This window comes from Canis lupus, chromosome 14 (genome assembly GCF_011100685.1).
Source record: "Canis lupus familiaris isolate Mischka breed German Shepherd chromosome 14, alternate assembly UU_Cfam_GSD_1.0, whole genome shotgun sequence".
Classification (NCBI taxonomy): domain Eukaryota; kingdom Metazoa; phylum Chordata; class Mammalia; order Carnivora; family Canidae; genus Canis; species Canis lupus.
Window position 1 is genome coordinate 53,816,021 of NC_049235.1, and position 26,511 is coordinate 53,842,531.

General features: G+C 35.3%; 1 protein-coding gene and 1 long non-coding RNA gene across 22 annotated transcripts in view; one reads left to right on the forward strand and one right to left on the reverse strand.

Moving 5' to 3' along the window:
• Positions 1-23,033, reverse strand: part of LOC111098843 — a 49,653-nt gene extending 26,620 nt beyond the window's left edge. The window contains exons 1-3 of the long non-coding RNA XR_005369785.1: positions 22,763-23,033; positions 15,979-16,109; positions 6,324-6,457 (exon numbers count right to left, since the gene is read on the reverse strand). This is a non-coding gene — a long non-coding RNA (uncharacterized LOC111098843). The remainder of the gene's footprint in view (positions 1-6,323; positions 6,458-15,978; positions 16,110-22,762) is intronic.
• Positions 1-26,511, forward strand: part of FOXP2 (forkhead box P2) — a 555,335-nt gene that overhangs the window by 376,208 nt on the left and 152,616 nt on the right. For 15 of the 21 annotated variants that reach the window (XM_038557404.1, XM_038557424.1, XM_038557425.1 and 12 more), the window contains one exon: positions 25,774-25,863. In XM_038557404.1, coding sequence (XP_038413332.1) covers positions 25,774-25,863 — 90 coding nt within the window. Of the gene's footprint in view, positions 1-22,349; positions 22,457-22,930; positions 23,050-25,773; positions 25,864-26,511 lie in introns of those variants that run through there. The other 6 variants (XM_038557421.1, XM_038557420.1, XM_038557416.1 and 3 more) reach the window with 5 other exon arrangements.

Genomic DNA, 26,511 nt, shown 5'->3' on the forward strand with positions numbered 1-26,511 from the left:
ATTAATTACACAAGTTACTCATTAAATCGATGGGGGGAGAGGATTTAAGGAATCAAATTGTTTTCAAACACTTAAACTCATGTAGGAGCACTCATTCTCATATAAATAATGTGCTAATTACAAATTATTCTTTTCTGTTAATTAAGGCAGGTCAGCAGGATTTCTACTTGGCGACACTTAGCTTAAGTGCTCAAGTTGCTATATGTGCTTGAAATTAATGAAACAGAATTACATTTAAAACGTCAGGCTTTTCATTATTTTCTGTGATTCTTTGTATTTGTTCCTTTCAATTATTTTAACACAGGGAGATTTAATTTATATACATATTTATGCATCGGGTTTTACAAACTATTTTAGCAGTATTTGGAGATTCAAGAATAGATGAAGTTAGGGTGATTGCTCTCAAAACAAAACCAGAATGTCTATGCTATCTAAATTTCAAAACCAAACCAGAAAGCTCTTACCAGTCTGTTAGAACTTCTTTTGAGGGTCTCCATTTCTACCAGTTTTACTAAGACATCGATGGCAATAGATACTATCTTACATGCACCTGCACATATGCACCTACAATTAATTTTCTTTGTTCATGAGGATCCTAAGGGTTCATCTGTCTTCAGTGGCTCCTATGGAGGACTTACGTCTGTTATGGATAAAGGGAAAGGTTGGGAGAACATTGACAGGCCTGTCGTGTATTTCTGTGCCAGACCTAAACTCCATTCTGCTTGCTTTTTCCTGAGTATGCTGTTTCCTGAATGTGTCTTTAGACAAGCTTTTTGCCATTTATAGTTCTTTGAAACACCTTAAAATCACTAACCTTTTTCTCTTTGCTATTTCTATTCCTAAATTTTAAAAGCTAGCAAAAAAAGCTGATATTTAGATCAGTCGGTACCTGCACTTAAATAAGTTAACACTTAAATAACATTTAAATAAATAGTTGCTTAGTGAGGGAAATAATATACTGATAAGAATATCAAAATGGTGTTTGATTATTTACCATAAGGAGACATAAACCATAAAACTGAGCAATCTACCAGATAATCAGATTGGTTACCCATCCATGGATGTAAGATCTTTGGCAGGTTTATCCTATCTTGACACAAGTTTTCCATCTTTGCATTTTGTTTCTACTTTGTTTTTATGGTAATATAATACTTGCGCATCCAAATTTTTTTTCTTCATGAAATTGAGGTCTTAAATAAACACTTTACCATGATATTAATTAATGTATAGTTGCACTATCATTTAAACTAAGACAAAATATGGGGCACAGAAACAGGAAAGAAATCATGTATTAGTAATACCAAAATGTTAATGGTGAAAAACTTAATCATGTTACCAAATTTTATTAATTACTTTTATGTCACCCCTTTGAATATAGTGATTCGAGATTTCTTTTCACTTGAAATATACTAATGATCAAGGTATGTTTTCCCTTAGTTTCTTTATTTTTATATTTGCATAGAGACAGATTCTGGAAGATGTTTAAGTGTCGGTATTAAATATTACACAAAATATTTTGTATTTATTGCAACCCAGTTTAAGTATTTATAATGTTCTTTCAAATATCATGAGTTCAAAGTTCTTAGGGCTCCATGACTGGCCATAGTGCACTGATGAAGTGCTCAATGGTTAGCACTCACTAGGAATTCTTGAAATGTTGAAAACATCTGTTACCCAGAAGCTAAATTCATTATGGGCTGGTATGGATGGTTATTGTATGAGTAGGTACCTCAGGGTATCTTATGCAAGGACTTTTATGATTGTTTTTTTATTAGGACTTTAAACTGTGAAAAGAAGTGTTATTCAATGATAAAAATATATGTTATAATGTCATGCTTAACTATTTCTATTTACTACCTATTTCTGAAAATAAGATACTATTGAAGATGTGTAACACTATCAGTTTCTTGAAATATGTATATCTTGAAACATAAATATCTTGAAATATATTATTGTGAAGTGCTATTCTTACTGCCTGGCTTCAAAAAGAAACAAAAAACAGACTTTTGCATCAATAACTAAGGAGCCTCATATTTGGCAAATTGGAAATTAGGCAAAATGGAAAATTTCGTAAAACTCCAAACTGATGCTTTTCTTTCTAGGGGGCTAAAAATCTATTAATTTCTTCTTAAAACTCTCTTAGTAAGTAGAAGTGGAGTAATTCTGAGTAATATTTCAACGATGATGGTTCTTTCATACATAACTGTGATGTATTTTATAGGATGCAATTTTACCGTTGTATACATAGAGTCATAATAACTTACTTTGACCAAAAGCTAAAGTTGAACTGGATCTCAGGACTTTAAATGTATTCCTCACCTCAAGGATAATGCTCTATTCATTTTACAGATACTCTTATCAGTTAAGAATAGTATTCCAACACAAGTAAAAGAGATGTTAAAAACTAAGAAAAAATGGGGGAATTAATTTTTTACATAAAACAAAGAAGATGAGAGGTTATCACTTGCTAGTATTGACTCAATGTCTAAAAGATGTCACAGCTGAAGTTTTGATAACACTCTTGGCCTGTCCCTTGTGACAAGGTAGCAAGGACTGTGTCCCAAATATGTAGGGAGAACGGGTACAACCAAGGGCAAAAGAATGCCTGTAACAGGTCAACAGAGGTGTTTGCTAAGACCACTGCAGACTTTCCTAATGTCTTATCTACTAGAACTATGCCCCATAGCCATCCCTAACTTTACAGGAGACAGAGTATCATAGTTTTCAGCACGACACATTTCCTTATCTAATAAGATCATATTTCTGTTAGTAAGGAATAAGGAGGCGATGTACATTGAGTGTACAACTAGCTGGCTCTTTTGCAGAAATGGATATACTTAACTCATTTCTCCTAAGTGCAAAGGATAATATTTAGTATTCATCTCTAAGAAAACAGTAAGTACCTGCTATGTGCCAGGAACTATTAGAAATAAACTGTCAGTACTATTTTTTAAAAGATTAAATAGGGCATATTTCTCACCCTTGAGGACACACACATATTTTTATTAAATAATTAATTTAAAAGAAAGGACATTTTTAGTAAACAACTAAAGTGTTCCTTTAGATATGATAGATAGTGAATGGACTATGGAATAAGAGTGCAGAACTTCTTTCTGCTTGGCAAGGTCAGACAACTTTGCAAACAAAGTGAAACTCAAGCTTCATCCTGAAAGATGAGTTAGGGTTTGACAAATATACAAAAGGGAGGAAGGGCAAGAAGAAGTAGTGATTTTCCTGACAGAGGGATCATCCAGTCCAAAAGTGGACAATCAAAAGAGTCAGCCATTCATTTAGCCACTCTTTGTTAGCACCGAACTGTGAGGTACAATGAGCTACAAGAAACCAAAGGATACGTGGATGAATTAAGCTAGCAGGGACCTTACTTACCTTCATGGGACTTACGGTCTAGTCATAACAAGAGTGTGCTGAAGCCTTTAAGTGCTTTGGATTAGCTGTCACACGGGGTATCTGTATAGAAAGAAAGTCTTCTAGAACCCTTATCTCCTTAAGGATATTAGGGAGAGATGGAGCTGTAAGAAGACTCTACCTTCAGTCTCACTGTTAACCCTTTAATATTCCTTTAGAAATGTGAGCCATTAAAGAGCTTTTTAGTAGAGAATGACATAAGTTTTAATTTTATAAGGTAAGAGAAACAGCCTTAGCTGCTGTGTGCAAAGTGTATGGAAGGGGGTGAAAAAGAGAAAAAGGAGAAACAAGGTAGAGCAGGGAAAAAATGATGGGAGCTTGCATGAGGCTGGTTGCAAAGTCTGGATGCATTCTGAAGATTTTGCTGAATGGATTGATGTGGGGGATGATAAAAAAAAAATAAGGATGATTGCAACATTTAGGATTTGTCCAAAATGTTGAATTGAGAAAGAACAACCATTTTTTGCTGTTGGTGGTGGTGGTGGTTGGTTGGTTGGTTTGATTTATTTGGCTTTGATTTGTTTTTTGTTTTGGAGTAGTTTTGTCAGAGGGATGCTTGTTAATAAGCAGTTCAGTTGATGAAATGTTAAACTTCATGTGCTTATTTCAGAGGCTAATGTTATGATCAAGGCAAATAGACATGCATATCGAGTTCATGGAAGACACAGGGACTGGAGATATAAATCTCTGAGTTTTCAGGATACAGATGGTAGAGAATCATAAATCTGAGAAAGGGCATCTGATGAATGAGGGAAGAGAGAGATGAGAATCAATGGGAAAGGAATAAAAGAAGACAACCACAGACTTAACAATAAAAGTTGGAAAACATAGAAGACATGCAGAGGAGGCTGAGAGGTAGCAGCCAGTGGATAGAGTAATAAGAAAAAGCAAAATGGATGAGAACTGGGAAACACTGACATCTGAAAGATGAGCAGAGGAGAAGCTCACATCACTTTTTTTGACTACACCATCTTCATGGCATAGAAGAAGTGAGATTCTTGTTGCTGTGTCTTACTTTAAACTTTCACAATTCAATTTCCAATGAGGGGTGCCTGGGTGGCTCAGTTGATTGAGCATCTGACTCTTGATTTTGGCTCAGGTCCAGATCTCAGAGTCCTGGGATGGAGCCCTGCATCAGACTCCCCACTGTGCAGAGTCTGCTTCTCCCTCTACCCATCCCCCCTGTGCACACTTTCTCTCTCCCTTTTTTAAATAAATAAATAAATAAATAAATACATACATAAATAAATAAATAAATAAATAAATAAATAAAATTTTTAAAAAAGAAAAAAATGTTCTAATGAGACCTGCTGAATGAGATGAGCCAAAATATTCAGCTCAATGCAATTAAACTGCACTGGTTATTGGTGAAGACACTGGGTTTTCATGGTTTGTCACCGATGTGTTTATTCTGTTTTTATAACTGAATTCATAATGGCCAGTGTCCTTCCATCCAGCTAGTCTCTGTATGGCTATGCCAATTATTCAGTGTTTAAAGCTTGATAAAGAAAAGCAGAGGAAATGGACTAGAAGTGGATGGCAAATGAAAATAGGATGATAAGAAGAAGATAGGAACAAATATGTAGTTCAGACTTAACTTTTGCCTCTGTGAAAGCATTCATTTTGCATATTCATAACTTACAAGGTTGATTTTCTAATTTCAAACTTTTCCCCAAGTTAAGACTTTCCATAGACAAATGTATAATCTTTTGAACCAAATGGATATAACGATAGAATAAAGGGCACTTTAAAAAATACATACTGACATTTCTCTATGTCTCTTGATACAAACTGGTTGTGTGCTGGTGCAATGAAAAAAGATATAAATCAAAGAAAGAATCCTGCAACAGAAAGCTTTTGCATCAATGAGTATGTGGGGAGGGGGGAAGGAATAAATTCAGTGGAGAACCAAAGACCAGCCAGATCTTTAGAGGAGAATTTATCAGACAACTTGCCTTAGGACATGTACTGAAATGCAGTAGAGGAGAAGTTAAACTTAAGGGGTTGATGGCTAGACAGTTATGCTACAAAATGAAAATTTGTTCTTACTAATGGTACATTAAATTCATAATTCATTAGTAACTTTAAAGAAGAATATTCCACTGTGGCGTTTCCAACTAACTTTTGCTTACATTATTTTCTCATGAAAGTCAACTTTCCTTTTCTGTAAATCTGAGGTTATATTTAACTGCTAAAATTTTATGTTGCATAATCATTTACTTTGCATATGTTGTATTTTTTATAATTAGTCCTATAATTAATTTTCAGTAATACAGCATAAAATACTACTTTCTCTCCCTACCAAAAAAAAAAAAAAAAACTTTTAAAAACAACGAGATATAAATGGTAAACTAGCATAATAAATTACAGTTAAATGCTAATTGTATATTTTTATTAATTTATTGGCTAGAAATTGTTGTATTATAACCTAAGATTTTTTTATGGTTTAATTTGGGTATTGTCTTTTTCAATATAATTCATTATTGGCTTTATACTTGTTTAAAGCTATGTCTGGGTGCCTGTTTATGGGTTTTCCAATCTGCATTACTGCAAGACCTTTTCAAAGTGAACAGAAAGGCATAGGCCTTAATATGAGAGAAGCGTGTTTATGAATGCTCTCATTAACTAAGATGCACTAACAGGCTGTCCCCAACTTACTAATAGGTTTCGTTGCACACAACCATTTCTGAGCCTGTTGTTTGGAAACAGGAATTCCTGTTCCCATAGAAACAATGTTGTATATGATCCCACGCCAACTCTCAAAAGCTTTTTTAACCGTAATGTAACTAAAGTAATACTAATAGCCTCTGAATGCTTTTGCTTGAGTCCAGATCTCTGATGCCCTCTGGACCTGACAATAGGGGAGTCGGATAGAAGTGGCTCCATACAACAATTACCTGGAAGCACAAGAAGTTTCTCAAAGCATGAATGAGGAGAGCAGGCCAAAGGCTTTTCCAGTGGTTTCTGATAGAGTTCTCCACAGAGGGTAGAGTGAGTAAGGTATAGGATTTTGAAGAAGGGATGTCATCCACTGGGAACAAAAGGGAGAGTAGGATAATCTAAAATTATTTAAAAGTCTTAATTTTATTTTTATGTGTACACCTTTAAAGTTGGTGGTATAGTGAAAAAAATAAAAGAAAAAAACTAGAATGCTTGGAGTCTAAATACTATCTAAAAATTTTGTGACTTTGGTAAATTACTTAACTTCTCTAGGCCTAATTCCTTAGCACAGCTTGAAGAAATTTAATGAAACGTTTTCCAAGTCTTTTTTTTTTTTTTTTTAGCCTTAAAATGTTTGATTCTTCCATAGTACTGTCCGTAATGAGTAGAATATAGTGGAAATGGAACCAATGAATGGTCAGGGGATGTCTTTTCATTTCCTGTGCATTGTGTAATGCACTATGATATCATTATAATGAATAATAATGATAGTAATAGTAATAAACATGACTACAATTACAAAGGTTATCAAAATTTTACCTAGTAGAGCAGTAGTCCTCAGACTTCACTAGTCATCAGAATCACTTAGGGAGCTTTTAAAAAACTGACATTCTCAGAGCCCACCTCAAACCTAATTAAGAATCTTTGGGAGTGGAGCCCAAGAATTTCTCTCTATAAAATAGCCTCTTGTGCGATTCTGATGACCAAATGGGGAGGGAACCATTACCGTAGATGTCCTTAGTGAATTGAAATGAGAATTTAGCATGATCTGCAGTTTTCATAACAAAATTTTTTATATAAAGGATTTTTCAATATTTTTCTCATTCTTTCTGAAGTCTAATTTAAATATAAATCTGCAGAGAAAATAATTTCTTCTTAAAGGTAAATCACAGCTAAAAAGTCCTAAATTTTAGAATCTGATGTAATAGAGTTTACTTGTTCAAATGTTCATTGGAAATCTTCAGTTTTAAATTACTTTTTCTTATAGATCATCATCAAAGGGCATATTGCAAATAACAAACAAATGATTTCCTATTTTAAAGCAAAATAAGGCTCAAATTACTAGTATTTATTTCTAATATGTGAAAATATCTGGGGCATTGTGGCCACACGGGTGTATAAACTTTATCATTTTACCTAACTTTAAAAACATTTCTAGGCAATTCACAGAAAGAACCTCTATTGTATTTTGTATGTCTGTATATATTATTTTTTTTCTTTTTCATACTAGTGTATCTAGAATCACAAAATAGATTTAAATACCTATTTTGAAGTATAACCCTTTCAGTTTTTACACAAAGGATTACTGCTTCACATGATATTTATAAATTAACTATGCATTAGATAGGAGTCAGTGAAATCTGTGAAATTTAAATGTCTTCATTTTCCTTGTATAAGAAGGAAATTATTTATATATTTATATATAAATATATATTTTTCTCAAATAGAAATTGACTATTTTATATGTTTTGACTATTTTATATATTTTTCTCAAATAGAAATTGATTGACTAACTTAGCAAAAAACAACGCATGGCATTGAAGTGTCATAAACATACCATCATATAACAGTAGTTTTCTAAGAGTTGCATAACAGTACCATCATTTTTACCCAAAGAGTCTATTAAATTTTGAGGCATTGAAAATTTTGGTAGAATTTGTCACTGCATTAGTTACTTGATGTCATTCTTAAGTAGCCATTAAAAACAAAAGAAACTTAAAATATTCTATTGCTCTTTGTCCCTGTTTCTAATCACTGTCACCCTTCCTACTTTGTTCTGTGCTTCTGCTCTACCCACCGTTCGTCCTCCAGACTTATTATCTAAGTAACCTTGGGAGCACCTTTTTTTTTTTTTGTTTTCACAGAATGGTGACTGTCCTTTGGATAGGTGAGCCCAACGTGTCCTTTCCAGTATCCTCCACATTGCATGTCTCATCCCCATGTTTCCGAGGCCCGTGAAACGTGACAAAGCTGAGACCTTTAAAACAGTTCTTAATAAAAGAAGAGCAGGGAGGTGGCACTGCCATAGAGGCTCAAATCGCAAGGGTCTAATTTGGTGTTGGCAGGGTGAGATGTTGACAGGATCCTCTTTTTTTTTCTTTCTTTCTTTCTTTCTTTCTTTCTTTTTTTTTTTTTTTTTTCAAAGCTATTTCCATGGCTGTGGAATCACAGGGAAGGTCCTGAGTGTGTATTTTGGATTTGTCCTCAAATTTCAGAATGCCTCATTTGTATATACCAGTGTCCCAGCTGTTGCAGACTTTGTAATGAATTAGTATTGGACTCAGAAATTGAGTTTCTGCCAGAGGATGCTGGCAGTGAACATTCTCCTATAACAACAGACGAATGATAGCAGTGGAAATGCCAGGGGACTTCACAATAGCATGTCTCAGGATTCAGTGTAATGGCTTAACTTCAACATAAAGATGATCAGAGCAAGCACAGCTTTATTGCTCCACTCTGGTGAGTGGCCTGTTAGGTGCCAGTTATGTAAATGAAGATAATTACAAGAGAGTGCCAAAATGTGTCCTCCATGAGAAAGTGTGCCGTTCTTAAATAGATCATTCTGCAATCATGAGAAGCCTTTGCAGGGGGCAACAAAATCCCCCTTCTATGAGAGGCTTAATATCTTTTGAGACATTGGGAGAAGAGTGCCATTTTGAGCAAAGGCCGATTGGGATTTCGCCAAGATTGCAAAGCATCTTCCCGGTGTGACCCTCAGAAATAAAGTTTTAATTTCCAGTTTAACTATCCATCTTTCTCAATAAGCATTCTTTCATACGCTTCCTTTCTGAATACAGGCCAAGTGATTAATTTAAAGAGGAGAAACATTACACTGGAAAGCATTTTTCTTAAAAACGTATGGTGAAACAGCTTATTCCTTGGGGCGGAAGCTTTATGTGTTTACAAAACGGAAACCACTTTTGAAAGAAACTTTAGCACACTCACACTCTCTGTCACACGATAAGGTAACTAGGTCCTTATCAATCCTGTGGGGTATTTGCTTTTTAAGAGTTTTGTCTCTCGCCCTACAAAATAACTGCTTCCGAAATACAATGACATTTGCTTTTTTTTTTTATAATTCAAAACCTAATCCTCCTTCTTAATTACCAGCCACATGGAGTTCACCCTATGTAGAATTTTTACGTTTTTTTTTTTTTTTTTTTTAATGAAGAGTTCTTCCTCACACTATTATCCTGCGCCATCCTGCGGATAATTAGTTTTATGGGCAGAACATGACCAATGAAATTCTGTGAGCTCTGTCATAATGCAACATTCAATGGAAAAAAAAAAAAGACTAAAAGCAAAACTATCAGGTGATTGTTTCCTTGTTAGTGATTAAATCACAAACTCTGAGAGGACGGGACATTGCCTGTCTTGCCCACGTTTACATTGCTGGCATCTAAAAGAGAGTAAGGGCTTTAAAAATGTTAGTGGAAATGGACCATGATTCAGCCATTAAAAATAAAAGAGGAAAGAAAAGAAAAAAAGAAAAGAAAAGAAAAGAAAAAAGAAAAGAAAAGAAAAGAAAGGAAAAGAAAAGAAAGGAAAAGAAAAGAAAGGAAAAGAAAAGAAAGAACAGAAAAGAAAGAACAGAAAAGAAAAGAAAAGAAAAAAGAAAAGAAAAGAAAGAAAAAGAAAGAAAGAAAAGAAAAGAGAAAGAAAAGAAAAGAAAAGAAAAGAAAAGAAAAGAAAAGAAAAGAAAAGAAAAGAAAAGAACAAGGGATCCCGCCACTTGTAACAACATGAGTGGACCTTGAGGAGTAAGTGGAGTAAGACAAAGACAAGCATTTATGATCTCACCATATATGTGGAATTAAAAAAAAAACTAAAACAACCAAACTTAGAAAAAGGTATCAGATTACAGAGGCCAGGGGTGGAGGCATTGGATGAAGGTGATCAAAGGTTCAAACTTTCATTTGGAAAGTTGTGAAATTCTAAGAGTCCTTATCACAAGGAAAAAAAAAAAAAAAAACACTTTTTTTTTTTTCTATCTATAGGTGGTGATTAATGTTCACTAAACTTACTGTGATAATCATTTTAAAATATGATTCAAGTCATTTTGTGTACAGTTTAAACTGACACAGTGCTCTATGTCCATCATATCTCAAAAAACTGGGAAAGAATATCAGCTGACTGAGTGATATCTGCTCGATGGCTCACCCAATCCACTAATTTTAAATGAGATTACAAAAATACCTACATTTAGGTAGAGGTATGTTTTTTAAAAATGTTAGTTTCTAATAAGGGAATAAAAGCAAATTGAGATGAAGTATTTTCGCCAGTTTGTAAAAAGGACTAAAAAGGAATGGTAATGCATAGTATTGTTGAGTATTGTAGAATGGGCAATCTCATGGACTGGTGGGATTGTGAATGGATACAGCCATTCTGGGGGAGCATTATGCTAATGTGTGTCAAAATGCAATATCTGAATATGGCTTGACCCCAAAATTAAGCTTTTGAGAGATAATTGCAAGGCTGAATTACAGGGAAGTTCATTGCAATGTTACTAAAAATCGCAAAAATTGAAGAAGTGCAAATACCTATTGGAAGAGAATTATGATAAATGAAGAAGAGCTTTTTAAGAATTGAAACTAATGTGTGCTTTGATGAATTTGAATTTTTCTCATTTATAGCTCAAAACAACTGTATTGTCTTTACCTAAATAAGTTATTCTTTCACATACAGTATTTCTTTAGCTATATACTTGAGTATTAGTAAACATTTAAAATGTTTTAATAAAACTGTAATTTTGTACATAACTGAACCTGGAAGTGTGAAAAATGCTTGCATTTTTATGTAAGCAAATTCTTAAACCGAATTACAACACCCATATGTATAGATACTTTTTCTAGAGCTATGCCTAAAATAATTGAAAGTCTCTAACTGAGGAAAACGAAATAAAACTTTTCTGGCAATAAGTAGTAATTTTTTGGATGTGACTATTAAAAAATAATGAAAGATAATACACTCTGGAAAAGTCATGTATAAAAAATGTTAATATAACTTGGTAAAGGGAAAGCAGTCTTATTTATATTGACTTCAGTGTCATGGTAGATCACTAGTGTATGCTCCAGAGTCATCGGTGTATAGGTCTGAAGAGGACCTACCCTGTGCAAGGCATGGTGACTCTTCCTAGAGGGAATGCTAAGTTTCTTCCTTTATTATAGGAGTTGCAGCCAAACTCTAGGTGTGTTTTACAAGTTTAGAAATGTCTAAAGAAACATACTTTTCAGTTAAGTATCTTTGAGTCACTAGGCTCAAGCTACTGGGCTGCACATTCTAAGGGACATTAAGATTCTTTAGAAACATATCTAACCCTTAAGGAGCTTACAGTTCTAGACTCCAAGGGCAAAGGAATATATTCACAAATAGGAGTATAGATGACTTGAGTTTTTTAATAAAAGTGTCACTTGTGCTAATGCATAGACTTGCTCCCTGGGTTTAGATTTGATGTCTATCTTCAAAGGTGAGCCACCCCAGGTTGGGCTCGGTGAGTATCTCCTCAAAAGACTCACACTCAGCGGCGCTTGGGTGGTTCAGTGAGTTGAGTCGGACTCTTAATTTCGGCTCAGGTCATGGTCTTAGGGTTCTGGGATCCAGCACTATCTCTGGCTCCGTGCTCAGCATGTAGTCTCCTTGAGATTCTCTCTCCCTCTTCCTCTGCACCTCCCCCGGTGTGTGCCAAATAAATAAATATTTAAATAAATAAAATCTTAAAAAAAAAAGAAAAGAAAGAAAGAAAGGCTCACTCTTGACTAGGTGCCTCTGAAGCCCAACAGCCTTTAAGGGGACCCTCTGGCTTCCCCCAGGGGCCAGGGCTTGTGCCTCAACCTCTCCTGAAGCCCCTGGGCAGCTTTTTAACCGCCTTGGAGTCCTCTCCCAAGCCATGGACCAAATGGAAACAATAAAGCATTTTGCAGAAGGGTTGGGGTGGGGATTAAATAAAAAAGTGGGCCATTGACTAAAGTCTGCCAGAAGAACAGAGGAGGAAGGAAGAAACAATTTTTTTACCCAACCTTCCTATTCTTAGATCTCACTATAATAAAGGAAATACGCTAAAGAGTGAAAATGAAATAGTAGGAAATAGTCACCTTTAGGAACTTTGTTATCAAGACATTTCCTGAAAACAAAACCTTTCTGGATCCTCCTATCTTCTGCTTCTTAAACGGGTGATTTCTAGCAAGGGACACTATCTTCCAAGTGGCTATTAAAATTTTTTTTATTTATGCATATTTTCTAAGAGTCATATTACCGGTAATTAAATATAAGAAATTATTTTTAAAATATTTTATTTCTTTATTCATGAGAGACACAGAGAGGCAATAGGCAGAGGGAGAAGCAGGGTCTGTGCAGGGAGCCCTATGCAGGACTCGATTCTGGACTCCCAGGATCAGGATCACTCCCTGAGCTGAACACAGGTGCTCAAACACTGAGCAATCCAGGTGTCCCAAGAAATGATTTTTAAAACAGAAAAATATTTTAACCTTTTTGATAGAGTTAAATTTTAAAAAACTCAGGGCTTAAGATTTTTAGGGCAAAAGCCCACAAGACTCCATAAAAATTACATTGAAGCATAGTTATTGACGTGCTAAGATGATCCTTATTTCCACCATTAATTTACATTTTGTTTTATTCTAAAGAACACTTGCATGTACCTGGTACTTAATTACTATAATATGCCACTTCGTATGCTGAAGGTAATCTAACCTGAACTCTGGGATAGCTGGAACACAAAATGGAAATGCCCTGGGTTGTTCTCCAAGGGGAGTTTGTCCAGGATCTCTAAAATATAATCTTTGGGAAATTTGCTTCAAACAATATTACACAGTTGGTGCTTCATAATTCACATGGTGTATAACACAGCCTAAAAACACAAAATCCCAACTATGATTTTACTATAAATGTATTTCTTCTTTGATTCATTCAATCAGTATTTTTTTTATTAATTGCAGTGCTTGATCAGTAGTTGGTTGTCAAAGACTAGATTTCTTCTGAGTTTAATGTTTTGCGCTTTAGACTGCCCTGAAGACTAGTAAATTGTAAACTGCTTGGGAGGATGGAATGTATTGGGAGTTCATCACCGATGGGGATGAGGTTATCCGGAAACCCGGAAGGGTACTGGGATTAGAACTGGGAAATTCTGAGGCCTCTTTGGCAGCTCTGTCATTGTGTTTCCTTTTTTTTTTTTTTTTTTTTTTTTTTATTTATTTTTTTTTTGTTTTGTTTTGTTTTTAATTGGTGTTCAATTTACTAACATACAGAATAATACCCAGTGCCCGTCACCCATTCACTCCCACCCCCCGCCCTCCTCCCCTTCTTCCACCCCTAGTTCGTTTCCCAGAGTTAGCAGTCTTTACGTTCTGTCTCCCTTTCTGATATTTCCCACACAGTTAAAAATATACCTGCCCTACGACCCAGCAATTGCACTGTTGGGGATTTACCCCAAAGATACAAATGCAATGAAACGCCGGGACACCTGTCATTGTGTTTCTAAGAACACTCTAATTTTAGCTTTAAGGGCTCTCCTTTAGTGGTTCTCAATCTACTGTGTCTGCACCTGAACTAATCAAGGCCTCTCCCTTCTCTAATCGTTTTTGCTCTATCTCTTCCTCCTCTGGGACTGGCCTAGTTAGCTTCTGGGTTAAGTAGGCAGAGGCTCTCTGCCTCAAGGCTCTTTCCTTTAGATCTGCTGTAGCATTTCCTCCCCTTGGTGCCAAGCAGGGTCATAATCTTTGCCTCAGGGTTCCTGGCTACTGATCCTCATCCTTGCTGAGAGGAGGGTGAATGGAGAGCCAGAGTTTTGCATTTTTCTCATTTGTGTCTCAATTGCAGGAAGCTAGAATGTGAACTCTAAAAGAAACTTTCCCTCTGCTTTTCTTGGTCTGGCTTTTCCAAAAACTGGTGCATTTACTTTTCCTTTGGAGTGGTCCACCTCCTTCTTTTGCTATGCATTTGTAGCCGCAGGAACATTCCTTCTCACAGGAAAGCAGCCCGAGCCTCCAAGTCACTGCCTGACTAACCTAGAAAATGTGGCTAAGATGACATCATTTACTCATTAGGACTGAAAAAAGATTTCCACTGATGAATAGAATTTAACTTTAGGGGTGCCTACGTGGCTCAGTCAAGCATACGACTCTTGATTTTTGGCTCATGTAATGGTCTCAGGGTCCTGAGATGGAGCCCCACCCACGCCCAGCTCTGAGCCTGCTTAAGATCCACTTTCTCCCTCTACCTCTGCCTGCCCCCCTCACCACTCTCGCATGTGTCCTCTCTCAAAAAAAAAAAAAAAAAAAAAAAAAAAAATTACCTTTAAATGGAAAACTCAGTCTCAAAAAACCCCCATATCTTGGCAACCTATTCTGAAAGACTTTTGTGACTAGGATTTCTAAATTTAGCAAGTAGAAATACAAATCATTTCAAATTTAACTGGGCATCCTCTATTTTATCAGGCAACCTCCTAGATCCATCAGAACGTAGTACAGATTATTCAACGCCTGTTAGCAGATGGTATTGTTTTGTGTCTGCTTATGATGGAAGATGATTATTAAAATGTTTTTATCTTTAATATTGGTTTTTTGTTTATAACCAGCATCATGAATCAAATGTTTAATAACTTCAAAGACATTGTCTTTTAAGGATAGTGAATTGCTTTTAGTACGTAAGCTTGTATGAATAGTTCTCATGAAGAATAAGGAAAAGGAAAAACAACACGAATAGGATCTTGGAATTCCTTGTTCTAGTTGACGTAAGTAGCAATATTGTTAATGACTTAGAACCAATTTTTTCCTCCTTATGCCCAGTTTTGTTTTTTTTTTACTTATGTCTTTTATCAAATAAAAGTCCCTTTCATGATGCACTCTTCCTCACCACCCCTTGTGGAAAGGCCATTAGCTTCAAAGTCAGCCAGCCAGTTGTTCAGATCTCTGACACCATTTCAAGGATATGTGAAACAGCTTGAACATATAACCTAACTACCCTGAGCTTCAATTTGCACTTCTATAATAAAGTACGGTGTTTCAAGAATGAAATGAGATAGTATGTGTGGGGATTTAGAATGATAGCTGGCAGATAATGAGCACTGACCAAGCATTAATTCTCCTTGTTTTCACTTCTTGCCTTTGCTGAACCCCCATAGCCACTTGTACCTTTTAATGGCAGGAAGCACATTTCTGTGTTGCGGTGTGGTTATATTGAGTGCATTTTTATCTTTCCTACCATATTAAAAGGTCCTTGAGGGCAGGTGATCTCCTAGCAGTGGTGATGTGGGCCTGGGAGAGAAGGGTGTACCTCACCTATTTATTTGTAAAGTTATAAACCCTTTCAGCCTCAGCAGAAATTAAAATACAACTTCGCAAAATATGATACGACATGAAGCTGTTAAGATATTTTTCCTACCCAGTGGGAAATTTTTCTACTGAATAGACTGCAGAGAACGAAATAGATATTGATAAATAAAAATCAAATCCACAGGTACACTTTCAGGAATTACCATATGCCCAGCCTGTTAGTTAAAATGCACATACCTAAAAAAAAAAAAAAAATGCACATACCTATTTAGCAGTCTTTATAAACCTAAAAGCCAGTAGTTGATCTCAACTGACCGGTACTTACACGTAGAAGAACAGACATCCACTGGAGGAATTACATAATTTCAAAAGTCTTCGCTTGAAATAATATTACTTTATACTTCAGCTTTTAGAATACCTTTCAAATGCCTTATCCCATCTGATTTCACAAATCACCTATAGGCAAAGGTAAATATTATTAAACTGCATCTAATAGACGAGAAAATTAGTGCTCAGGGTGATTAGGTAGTCCAAGTTCATCAACTAATAAAAGGCAAAAAGACTGTCTGCTGAAATCTAGTCAATACCATTATATCATATTTGCTCTCTTAGTTCCAAAGAGAAGCTTTTGAATAGTCAGCTGTGCCAGTAGTATCAGCGTCACGGATATATTTTATTTTGCTGTCTTTTAAAAACTAAAGACAACCAGTCCTTAGGATGCACAATAACATAGCACATATTGTAAGTGACTCTTCAGCTTGTACTTGATATAATTGGAGGTGCCAGGCCCCTTGGCCAGGTTAAAAGTATAAAAAGACTCTGAGTAGTGATGATCCCAAATTAGAGCAGTGGAAAAATCAGGAGTTCTTTATTTAGTTATGGAGGCAACATTTCAGAAGACCTCCATAGGTCCGTGTGTCATCAGTATCTGTGGAAGTACATTTCCTACTCGAACATTTTAAATGCCAGGTTTTACCCTACTAGCTGCACTGCTCAGAACAATGAGAGGAAAAGCTTTCTCAGTTTTGTTTCCTCAGCAATTCCCATCTTTCTCTCGTTCTCAGTTAGATAACTGCACTTTCTCAGTGTCTGAATTAATTGAGACTATTCAGTGTGAACTCTTTCCTCTTCCTGCCTCTGCCTGGCAAAGTCACCTCTCTTCCCTTCTCTTGAACTTGTCTCGGAGGAAGATGTGTTTCCACTTCCCACAAGGCTGTCACCTGTTCCTGCTCCTTGATTTAGCCCCTTGACACCCCCTCCAGGGACTTTCTCAGGTCTCTTAACTTCTTACAGCTTCTCTGCTCCCTCTTAGCTGATTAGCAAACTGTCTTTAAAACCAACAACAGAAACAGGCAACCTTTCAAGCTATAGTTGACTTTGATTTTGGTCTTCGCAGAACTTATCAAAATAATTGTTTGCCCCCATGGCCATAGTTTTCCCTTAGAATTCCCTGCAGCCTAATTTCTACTTCAATGCTCTATGGGAACTGCTGTCTGGTAGGCCACATGCAGATTATCAAATCCACAAGAACTTTCATTAATTCTTAACCTCCTTGAGTTTTGGCGGGGTGGGGGTTGAGAACACATCCATTTTCTCCCTTCACAATTCCTTTTTTTTTTTTTTTTGCTATTTTCTATTTTTCCCAGCTTTACTGAGATATAATTAACATCATAATTCTTTTATTTAAATATATAAAACTTTCATGAGATAGGATTTATATACCATAACATTTATTATTTTAAATGATATGTTTCAGTGGATTTTAGTGTATTCACAAGGTTGTGCAACCATTACCACTATCTGATTCCCACATATTTTCACCCCCCCCCCAAAGGAAACCCCATACTCATTAGCAGTCACTGAGTTTTGTCTCCTCCCTCTAGCCCCTGGCAATCATCACTAATCAATTTTGTCTCTATGCTTTTGCCTATTCTGAGCATTTCATATAAATGAATCATACAATATGTGGTCTTTATGACTAACTTCTTTCGCTTAGCATGTTTTCAGGGTTCATCCATATTACAGAATGTATCAATACTTCATTCCGTTTTGAGGCTGAGTGATATTCCATTTATAAATGGACCATATTTTGTGTATCCATTCATCAGTTGATGGATATGTGGGTTGTTTCCACCTTCTGGTTAGTAAGACTAAAGCTGCTATGCGCATTCACGTTCAACTGTTTGTGTGGACATATGTCTTCATTTCTCTTGGGTATATGCCCAGGAGTGGAATTGCTGAGTCACATGGTTATTTTATGTTCAACATTTTCCAGAAGTCTTTCGACCTCTCTTGCTGTGCACTGCTAACCATTCATTGTCTTCCTTTTTTACTATCTCACCTCTAAACAAAATGTGGATGTTCCCTAAGTTTGGGTCTTCCCCTCTCTTTATTCTTTACCAGCATCTAATACTTTCCCTTTGTTCTACATGCTGTCTAATCTCTTACTTTGGGAAAGCTGTTTTCAACCTGGTCCCTCCGAAACTAGAGTTCTGCATTATTGGTATATACTAAGGAAATCTTCCGTTATCCTGCCGGCAGGTAAGCAGCATTGTTTCTCTCCAAAGCCTATGTTTTCTAATCTCTGTTACCCTCTTCAAGAAGTGTGATAGCTATTCTCCCAGTTAACCTTGACTTAAAATTTTGAAGTCATCATTTACCTGTTCCTAGAAGCCCTTATTACTCTATGCCCGGTTACTAAGTCCTGCAGTTCCACTTTGACAGTACCTCTTGTGATTCTCATTTTTATTTAAAGTAGTTCTTGTGATCTCATATTTGGACAGTTGCACGTACCTTTTAACTGTTCTTTCTGCCTCATGTCTTTATCTTTCCTTACTCTCTCCATTATTTCTCATTTGTGCTTCACAATAGGACCTCAGTATTGTCATGGGGTCAGGCTTATCTTATCATTTGCAAATTTAGCAACATTTGCCTTTACCTGCTAAGTAATATGAAGAATTTTTGCCATTGATTGTTTTAGTTATGTTCATTAATTCACTTCAGCCAGATTTCCCATGATGCGTAACTAGCTTCTAAGCTAAGCAGATACTTTATCTGAGATTATTATTTTCTTTTCACTGTATATGATCCCATCACTGTATATGATCCCACATATTCTTTGCTTCTACATGGTGTGACTATGTCCTGTCATGTTTACAAAACGAGCTATTTGTTGTATAAGTTCATCACTATTTTGTGTCCCTATAAACATTTATCTGAGCTTCCCAACTGAAAATAATTTCTTCAACTTATGAACTCCTGAAATATTTTACGAACATTTTTTATGACCCTTTGACTTTAAACCAAATGTTTCTTATTAGACACAAAGCTCTTTGAAGGTAAAAGCAATGTCATATCACCCACTTCCTTCCTTCACAATTGCTCAATGCTTAGTTCTCTGCGTGGTACATGGAACATACTTCCAAAAAAATTTTAATGACAGTTATTTTTTTATGTATTTTATTTTTACGAATACTTTCCCAAATTCTTCTCTGCAATTTTATTATTAAATTGAGGAGGAAATCCAGAACACCAGATTCAAACAATAGTTTACTTTCAGATATTATACTATAATTTAATAGCCTGTATTTTCAGTTAGTATCCAGTATGCCAGTTGACATTATAACAGCAGTAATAAAAGTGTTCAGTCCATATCCAAACTAAAGATGGTGTTGGCTCCATAATGAGGGGAAAAAAAGCAACTGTAGGTATGTGAGAAATAAAAAGTAAATCCAAAGTATGTTTGGAAAAATAATAAAATATTTTATAGCAGAAAGAGAAATAACTGAGAATGCACATAAACGATTGTAGTTCCTGGACTATGTACCATAATAAATAAATATTATAAAAATCTTAATTTTAATAAAATTAGTTCCAATTCCTCTTAACCTTTCATACTTGGGACTTTTGAAGTTGGACAGAATTCCTTAATATGTGAACAGGAATTGTATTTAGTATTGCTATAGGTTATATTAATGTTCCTTTTGGGTTCCATTAGCAATTCATTATTATTAGCAGCAGAATAATAAGGAAAATATGAAATATGAATACCAAGCTACTTAATGTTATTTACTGTAGCCTGTGGAATGCCAGGCCCAAGGAAGAGAATGTGTTCTTCCCAATGAACTGCGTATATGATTCTAGACCTGAAAAAACATAACTATTAGTTACCAGTAATTCACAGGCTTATTTTACAGAAGGGTTTCTGAACTTATGTGGGAATTCAGAGCCATACTGGAAGATACTGAATATTGGGGTTTGGATCTGAACCTGGAGGACTTTGTTAGAACTTCTGAGGATGACCTAAGAATCCATTCCATCACATATTTAATTGCTCAGTTGTCTCTCCTTTGGATCTACATCATGAATGCTGAGCCAAAACAGACTGACATTTGATTGGTGAACAGGATGCTTTATTCTTAATTACTCACTCTTATTATAGTACCATGAAATAAAAGATCTTAGCTTCTCAATTTGACTCGCATAGTAGTACATGCTATGAACACAATATATCCACACATTTATTCTTTAACTTTATGTAAGATATACTGTAAAACAAAAATAACAATTATTTTTTTAAAAAAAATTTGTAATTAGCTTTTTCCCCAACAAACTTAGTCTAATTATGGATCAGCCATGATAAAATGAAAGGTCAATAGCTACAAATGCATAATTTCACTCTGATAGATTGCTGTTTGAAAATAGGACATGACAATTAGATGATTAATTTTCTTCTATTAGATAGCATTATGAGACTTCAGATTACATTTATCAGTATATTCTCTTTAGTGGGAACATAATACAAGGAAAGGCCAAACAGAATAGGAATTCACATCCTTTATGGAAGGATCTGAATATGCTTTTTATCAACTACACTTGTGAAAATAATTAGACAATGATATTCTGTTTGAAAACTTATTTTACGTTCAGTGTTCAAAGTAACATGGTAAAGACGTCATATGTTAAAGGTTAAAACATGTGAGTATGAGGAGCAAAATTTTGAATGTCCTGCTGGTATTTTTTTTTTTTTTTTGGTTCTGGTTATCTGCAAAGTATACACCCCTTGTCAGTATAACTAGGGAGTGCCTGTGTAAACATTCTTGTTTTGCCTGTTCCACATAATCGTTTCTTGTATCATATTTCTTCTGACCTCGCTATCTGAAACCAATTACAGGAGATCCATTTGGGCTGCATCTATTTTCATAAGAAGCCTAGGCAGCAGTGTTTTTCTCAGAGATGAATATCAACATCAAATATGCTTCTGAGTGCTTTGTTATTTATGTTTCAGAGAGATTTTGTAGCCTTCAGCTCTCAAGAATGTGTCATGCTGTGCTGTTTATACATTGAAGATATTAATGGGTGTAGATGTCATTTTTCATTTTAATGTCTCAAATGCAACAGGCTGATAGGTTAAGCATTCCTATTTTTATGGGGAGAGATATGAGTGATGTCTGTTTTCTCCCAAAATATACATATATTTACTTTGAAAAAAAAAGTTATTTATAAACCTTAGAATACTCAACATTTTTGGTTTCACTGGGTGTTTCTAAGCCATTCTCAAACAATTTTACTCCTGGTGAAAGTTTTCGATGTTCTTCAAGAAGAAAAAACTATTAATCTGACAGGTTACAAAGCTTTTCTTACTCTTAATTCTCATCATGACCTACTCACTAGAGTTATTTTCTGTATATGAGATTCATAGTTAGCATAAAGTTATTACTATTTGTGGAAGGGTGCTAGGCTTCAACTTTGTTTTTCTTGCAGAATTTTAATTTATGTGAAATTAAACAGTAGCTATTAGGAATGGTATTTTCAATAAATATCTTTTACGTTTTTATTTAAATTCCAGTTGGTTAACATAAGACATAGCACACTTTTTTAGAGGAAGATGCACCGGATTCTGAAAAAACTTATGCATTCCCACACCTCTGCCTTACAAAAAGTATATCTTTAATCTATTGTAAAGATTTTCTTTTCATCTTTCCAAGATATTTTAATCTGATTCCAATTTTTAAAATGTCCTACCTTAATTTTCTTTAGCTTTACTAAAATTAGATAACTTCATTAAGTAAAGTGCACTGTTAATGCAAAACAAATGTGTTTTTGGAAACTAGATATGGTTTGGCTGCTTTAGAAACCTCTTTCTTGTTGTTCATTAGAATCACAGTCATTATTAAGGGAAGTTTTGTAAACATCTTTTGCCTTTTGTTCTACGGGTTGTTTTTTTTTGGGGGGGGGGTGCGGAGGTTGTTTGGATGGTTGTTGTTTTTGTTTGTTTTTGCTGTGGGTGATCCTATAAATACCTAAACAGCTCATAGAACTTAATGAATGTCCCAGGAATCTATCTTTTCTGTTTACCCATTGAAGTGGACAAGTGATTTTCAAATTAATATTTTATATAATTTGACACCTAACACCTTATATTGATGAAAGTATTTTATCTCATAATCTTTTGCCTTTTGCGTAGCTACAATAATAAATTACAAAGATGAAAAAAATGTCTCCGAGCAATTGTTTATTGAAATTCAGTTCTAAAATGATATCCAGAATACTGGGAATAAAAATGTCATGCGATGCCTGCAGTGAGAATGCGAACTGCCAAAGATTCCTGCTTGTGAGTTTTAAATCATCCTGATCTCTTGGAGTTGTTTTTTGTTCTCCCACCTTTTATATTTACCATAGCGATCTCTACGGCTACGAAAAGAATGTTGAGAAAGGCAAGTGGTTCTTTTTCATGAGGATTTGTGTTGAAAGATGATCCTGGACTATTTTAAAGATAACTCTAAATGTGCATGGAAACCAAGGTACTTTAAAAGTTTAGCTGGCTATCAGTGGTATTCCATTATGATTATTACTCCTTTAAAAACAGTGTACGTGAGGTGCCTGGTGGCTCAGTCAGTTGAGCATCTGCCTTTGGCTTAGGTCATGATCCCAGGGTCCTGGACTCAAGCCCCACTGTCCATCCACTGGGGCTCCCTGCTCAGCAGGAAGTCTGCTTCACCCTCCCCCTCCCCCTGCCTCCTACCCCTGCTCATGCTCTGTCTCTCTCTCCCTCTCTCAAATAAATGAAATCTTTAAAAAATAATAGAAAATAAATAAAAAGAACGTACGTATATACTTTTGTCCAGTGAAATTTCCGTGAGCTGTACTTCTAAGAGATCTAATTTTCCAGTATCTTTCTCTAGCCACTGGGTATTCCATATTCCATTGGGTTACTTGTTTGGGTTGAGATGAATAAACATCATGCCATGTGACAAAGCGACTAGGGCCCCAGGCTTGGGAGACCAGAGTCTGAATTTTTGACCAAACTACGTTACTGCCTTGTGACTTTAATCAAGTTATTGTTGTATTGATGCTTTAGTCATTCGCCTACAAAATACGGAAGGCTAAACAATTGGTAAGGTTTATGTCCAGCTCTAGAATTCTTCAGTTGATTTGTAATAACTGGTCAAGTGATCAGAGCGTTACAGAAGCATAGAGTTCCATCAGGTATTGGTAGAGTATGTGGTGAAACGCAAGTCAAGGATGGCAGGAACACTTGGCTATAAAAATGAATATATATTCAGTGGTAACTATTCCATACAAACACTGACAAATTCAGACATCAAAAAATTTTTTAAATTTTTTATTTTATTTTATTTTATTTATGATAGGCACACAGTGAGAGAGAGAGAGAGAGAGAGGCAGAGACACAGGCAGAGGGAGAAGCAGGCTCCATGCACCGGGAGCCTGACGTGGGATTCGATCCCGGGTCTCCAGGATCGCGCCCTGGGCCAAAGGCAGGCGCTAAACCGCTGCGCCACCCAGGGATCCCTCAGACATCAAAAAATTATGGTGTAGCTTTTCTTCTAGGTTTTGATAGATGAATATTCTCTCTCTACAGGAGAAAATAATTCATTATGGTACCATATGTTCTCCATTAGTAGAGCTTTACCCATTGCCATCTAAGGGTTTCTTGATGGAACTGAGACAGTATGGCACACTGGAATGCACTTTGGCCTTCTGGAAACCTTGAACAAAACACTGGATTACTCTAGGCCTCATTTTTCTCATTTGCTAAACTGAGAGCATCAGGGTAGGTGATTTCTAAGGTTGCTTTTAGTTCCAGCCATTCATGACTTCAAGAATTAGAACTGTGTTCATTAGAATCCTTTAAGAATAATAAACGATTGCAGAATTAAATGTAAACTAAGACTGCATGTATACAAAATAAACTAATGAACTCAAAGGAAAAAAACAATTTTATGAAAAAATTAAGCAGAATTTGTGTCGATTTTGCTATCGAAGGCGAAAATAGTTGGTGGATTTTTTTTTTTTTTTTTGAATTTCACATAGACACAACCTAAGTCACACTATCACAATTTCCACTTGAAAAATATCATTTGGAGTTATTTTATACGTTGCAATTAAAAAAGGAAAGCTGTATTATTTGGAATAGTAAGTGAAATATTTTGAACTAAGTTTTGTGATGATAAAGTATCCGTGGAATTTTTTATTTGGTCTCTCTTTTTTTTTTTTTTTTTCAAAGCGAACTTTAATAAAATTGCCTGAGTTCACTGGAATGTGACATCCTGAGAAACATTTAGGTTATGATTACTTGAAAAATTGAAAAAAACAAAAGATTGCTGAATGAGTGTGTCTCCAAATGTAAAAAGTGTGCTTTACAAACTATGCCAGATCCTGCTCCGGGAAGACAAATCAGTGTTGTTAGGGGATGGTGCTAGTGCCTTCAGTTTGTTTACTTTGGTTTCTATGTCTGCCTGCCTTCTCAGAAAACTTGCTTGGAGCCAGACTGTAGCAGCCCTCTCTCTGTCTTTTCATAATTGATCAGGGGATGACTGCCTTCCCTGAGGGTTAAGACGTGGCAACTTTTTCTGTTTGCTCAGCATCTCAATGCAGTAGTTCAAACATTGTTCACACCAGCTGGCAGTGTAATGCCATATGCACATCTTGTCAAAGCAACTGTTGTCATGGATACTAGAAACTCTCTTAAAAACCAGATCATTGATTCCAATCAAAATTGTACTTTTTATCAGCTTAGAATCTCAATTATTATAGAAGAATATTGATCTAAGATATTTCTCTCATCATGAAAAATTTACCTCATATTCTAAAAACACTGAATAACAGAGTAGGGCAATGATTTATTTTAGTTGTATGTGTTGAAAAATTTCATCATTAGTGTTCATTGAACTCAGTTATTGAGAGGAAAAATGAGTTTGCAAAGTAGAGGCTCTTAAAAAGTTCTTTTTTTTCCTATTTACACTGCTACCTTTAAAACATCTCAATATGTATTTTTATGGCACTGATTTTTCTATAAGTTTATATAATACACTCACCAAACTGTGCCTCCTTCTGTAAAAGAAATGCTTACATTCATTTCTTATGTTAAGTTTTATTTTCCTGAATGGGGAAAAAAAACATAAAAATAAATGAAAACATCTTCTATTTTGATTGGTATTTTGTCACACATAGAAACAAACCTGATTGGTTGAGTGGTAATTTCTTTGTTCTCTGATTTTGCTAAGAATGCAAATGAAAACCACTCAATTTTATTTGGCATTAAAACTGCACTTTATTTTGTCAAAGGAGAGGTTTCCCCTTGAATTGTAAGTACAAAAAAGTGTTTTTAATCTTTAGTGAAAATCCTTGTTAATTCACTTTCAAGATAATCTGATGTTGATTTGTCAAATTTAATTACAGCTTCCGGTAACACTTGAAGTCTACTGCTTTTGCTTCAAAATTGTAATATGAAAATGCAAATTGAATGATAATTTAAAAGGGAGTGGGCATTTTAGTTGAACACTCAAAGACAAGTTCCTTGTGTAAATGAGGTTATTGATGCAGTTTATGATTTTTTTCCTCTTTAAGCACTTTAAGCAAATTAACTTTATTTCCTACAGGATTACATGTATCTCCATGACTTAAGTAAAGTTGTATATGTGTGCTATGTGGAATTTTTATTTCACATTAGATCTTTAATAATTCTCTCTAAAAAGGAGGATGAGAAAGGGGTTCTCATACATTGAAGACTTTTACTATTAACCAGGGAATAATCAATTATTGATAATCAATTTACCTTTCAACAAAGTATTAGATATTGTTCCCTTTTTACTTCTAGGCTCTCCAAGCAGCGAGACAACTTCTCTTACAGCAGCAAACAAGTGGATTGAAATCTCCTAAGAGCAGTGATAAACAGAGACCACTGCAGGTTAGTAAAGCATTCTTGTCCTTGGGATCTTATTTTAAAAGATGTTCATTATGATAACAAATGTATAGACCCAGTTGTATACATTCAGAAATTTTTACATTTGCATATGTCGGTAATTTCAATTCAAAAGGAGAGCTCATTCTATCTTCTTGAAAGAGAAAAAAATTTCCGTTCCCATAGATTTCAAATGTCTACAAGGTTACTTATTACAAAAATTATATAGAAACCACATTTGGTATACGTAGGCATAAGAAGTTTTGTATAAAACTCCCTTGTGGGATTTTAACGGAATTTTACTTACAAACAAGTTAAAGTAAAATGTGAAATTTCTTCCTTAAAAGCAAAGCCATAGTAAGATGGTATGGAAGGAGACAAAGCAGTCTTAGACAACCCTCTGCAGTTGTATCCAAGTGACAAATGCAGAAAACCTCCAGGGTTGCCAAAAAAACTGTTTGAGTTTGCCAAGGAGTTATTGCTGTTGCTACAGTTATAAAAACACATTCTGGAGTTTGTTGTCCTTATTCCCTATGTTTGTCTTGTGAAACTGATAGTATGTATGTCCTTTAAAGTAACTTTTTGTTACATAATATAACCATTGTTTTGTATAATCCTACCCAGAGTACATAGAACATTGTTTGGGGGGAAGAA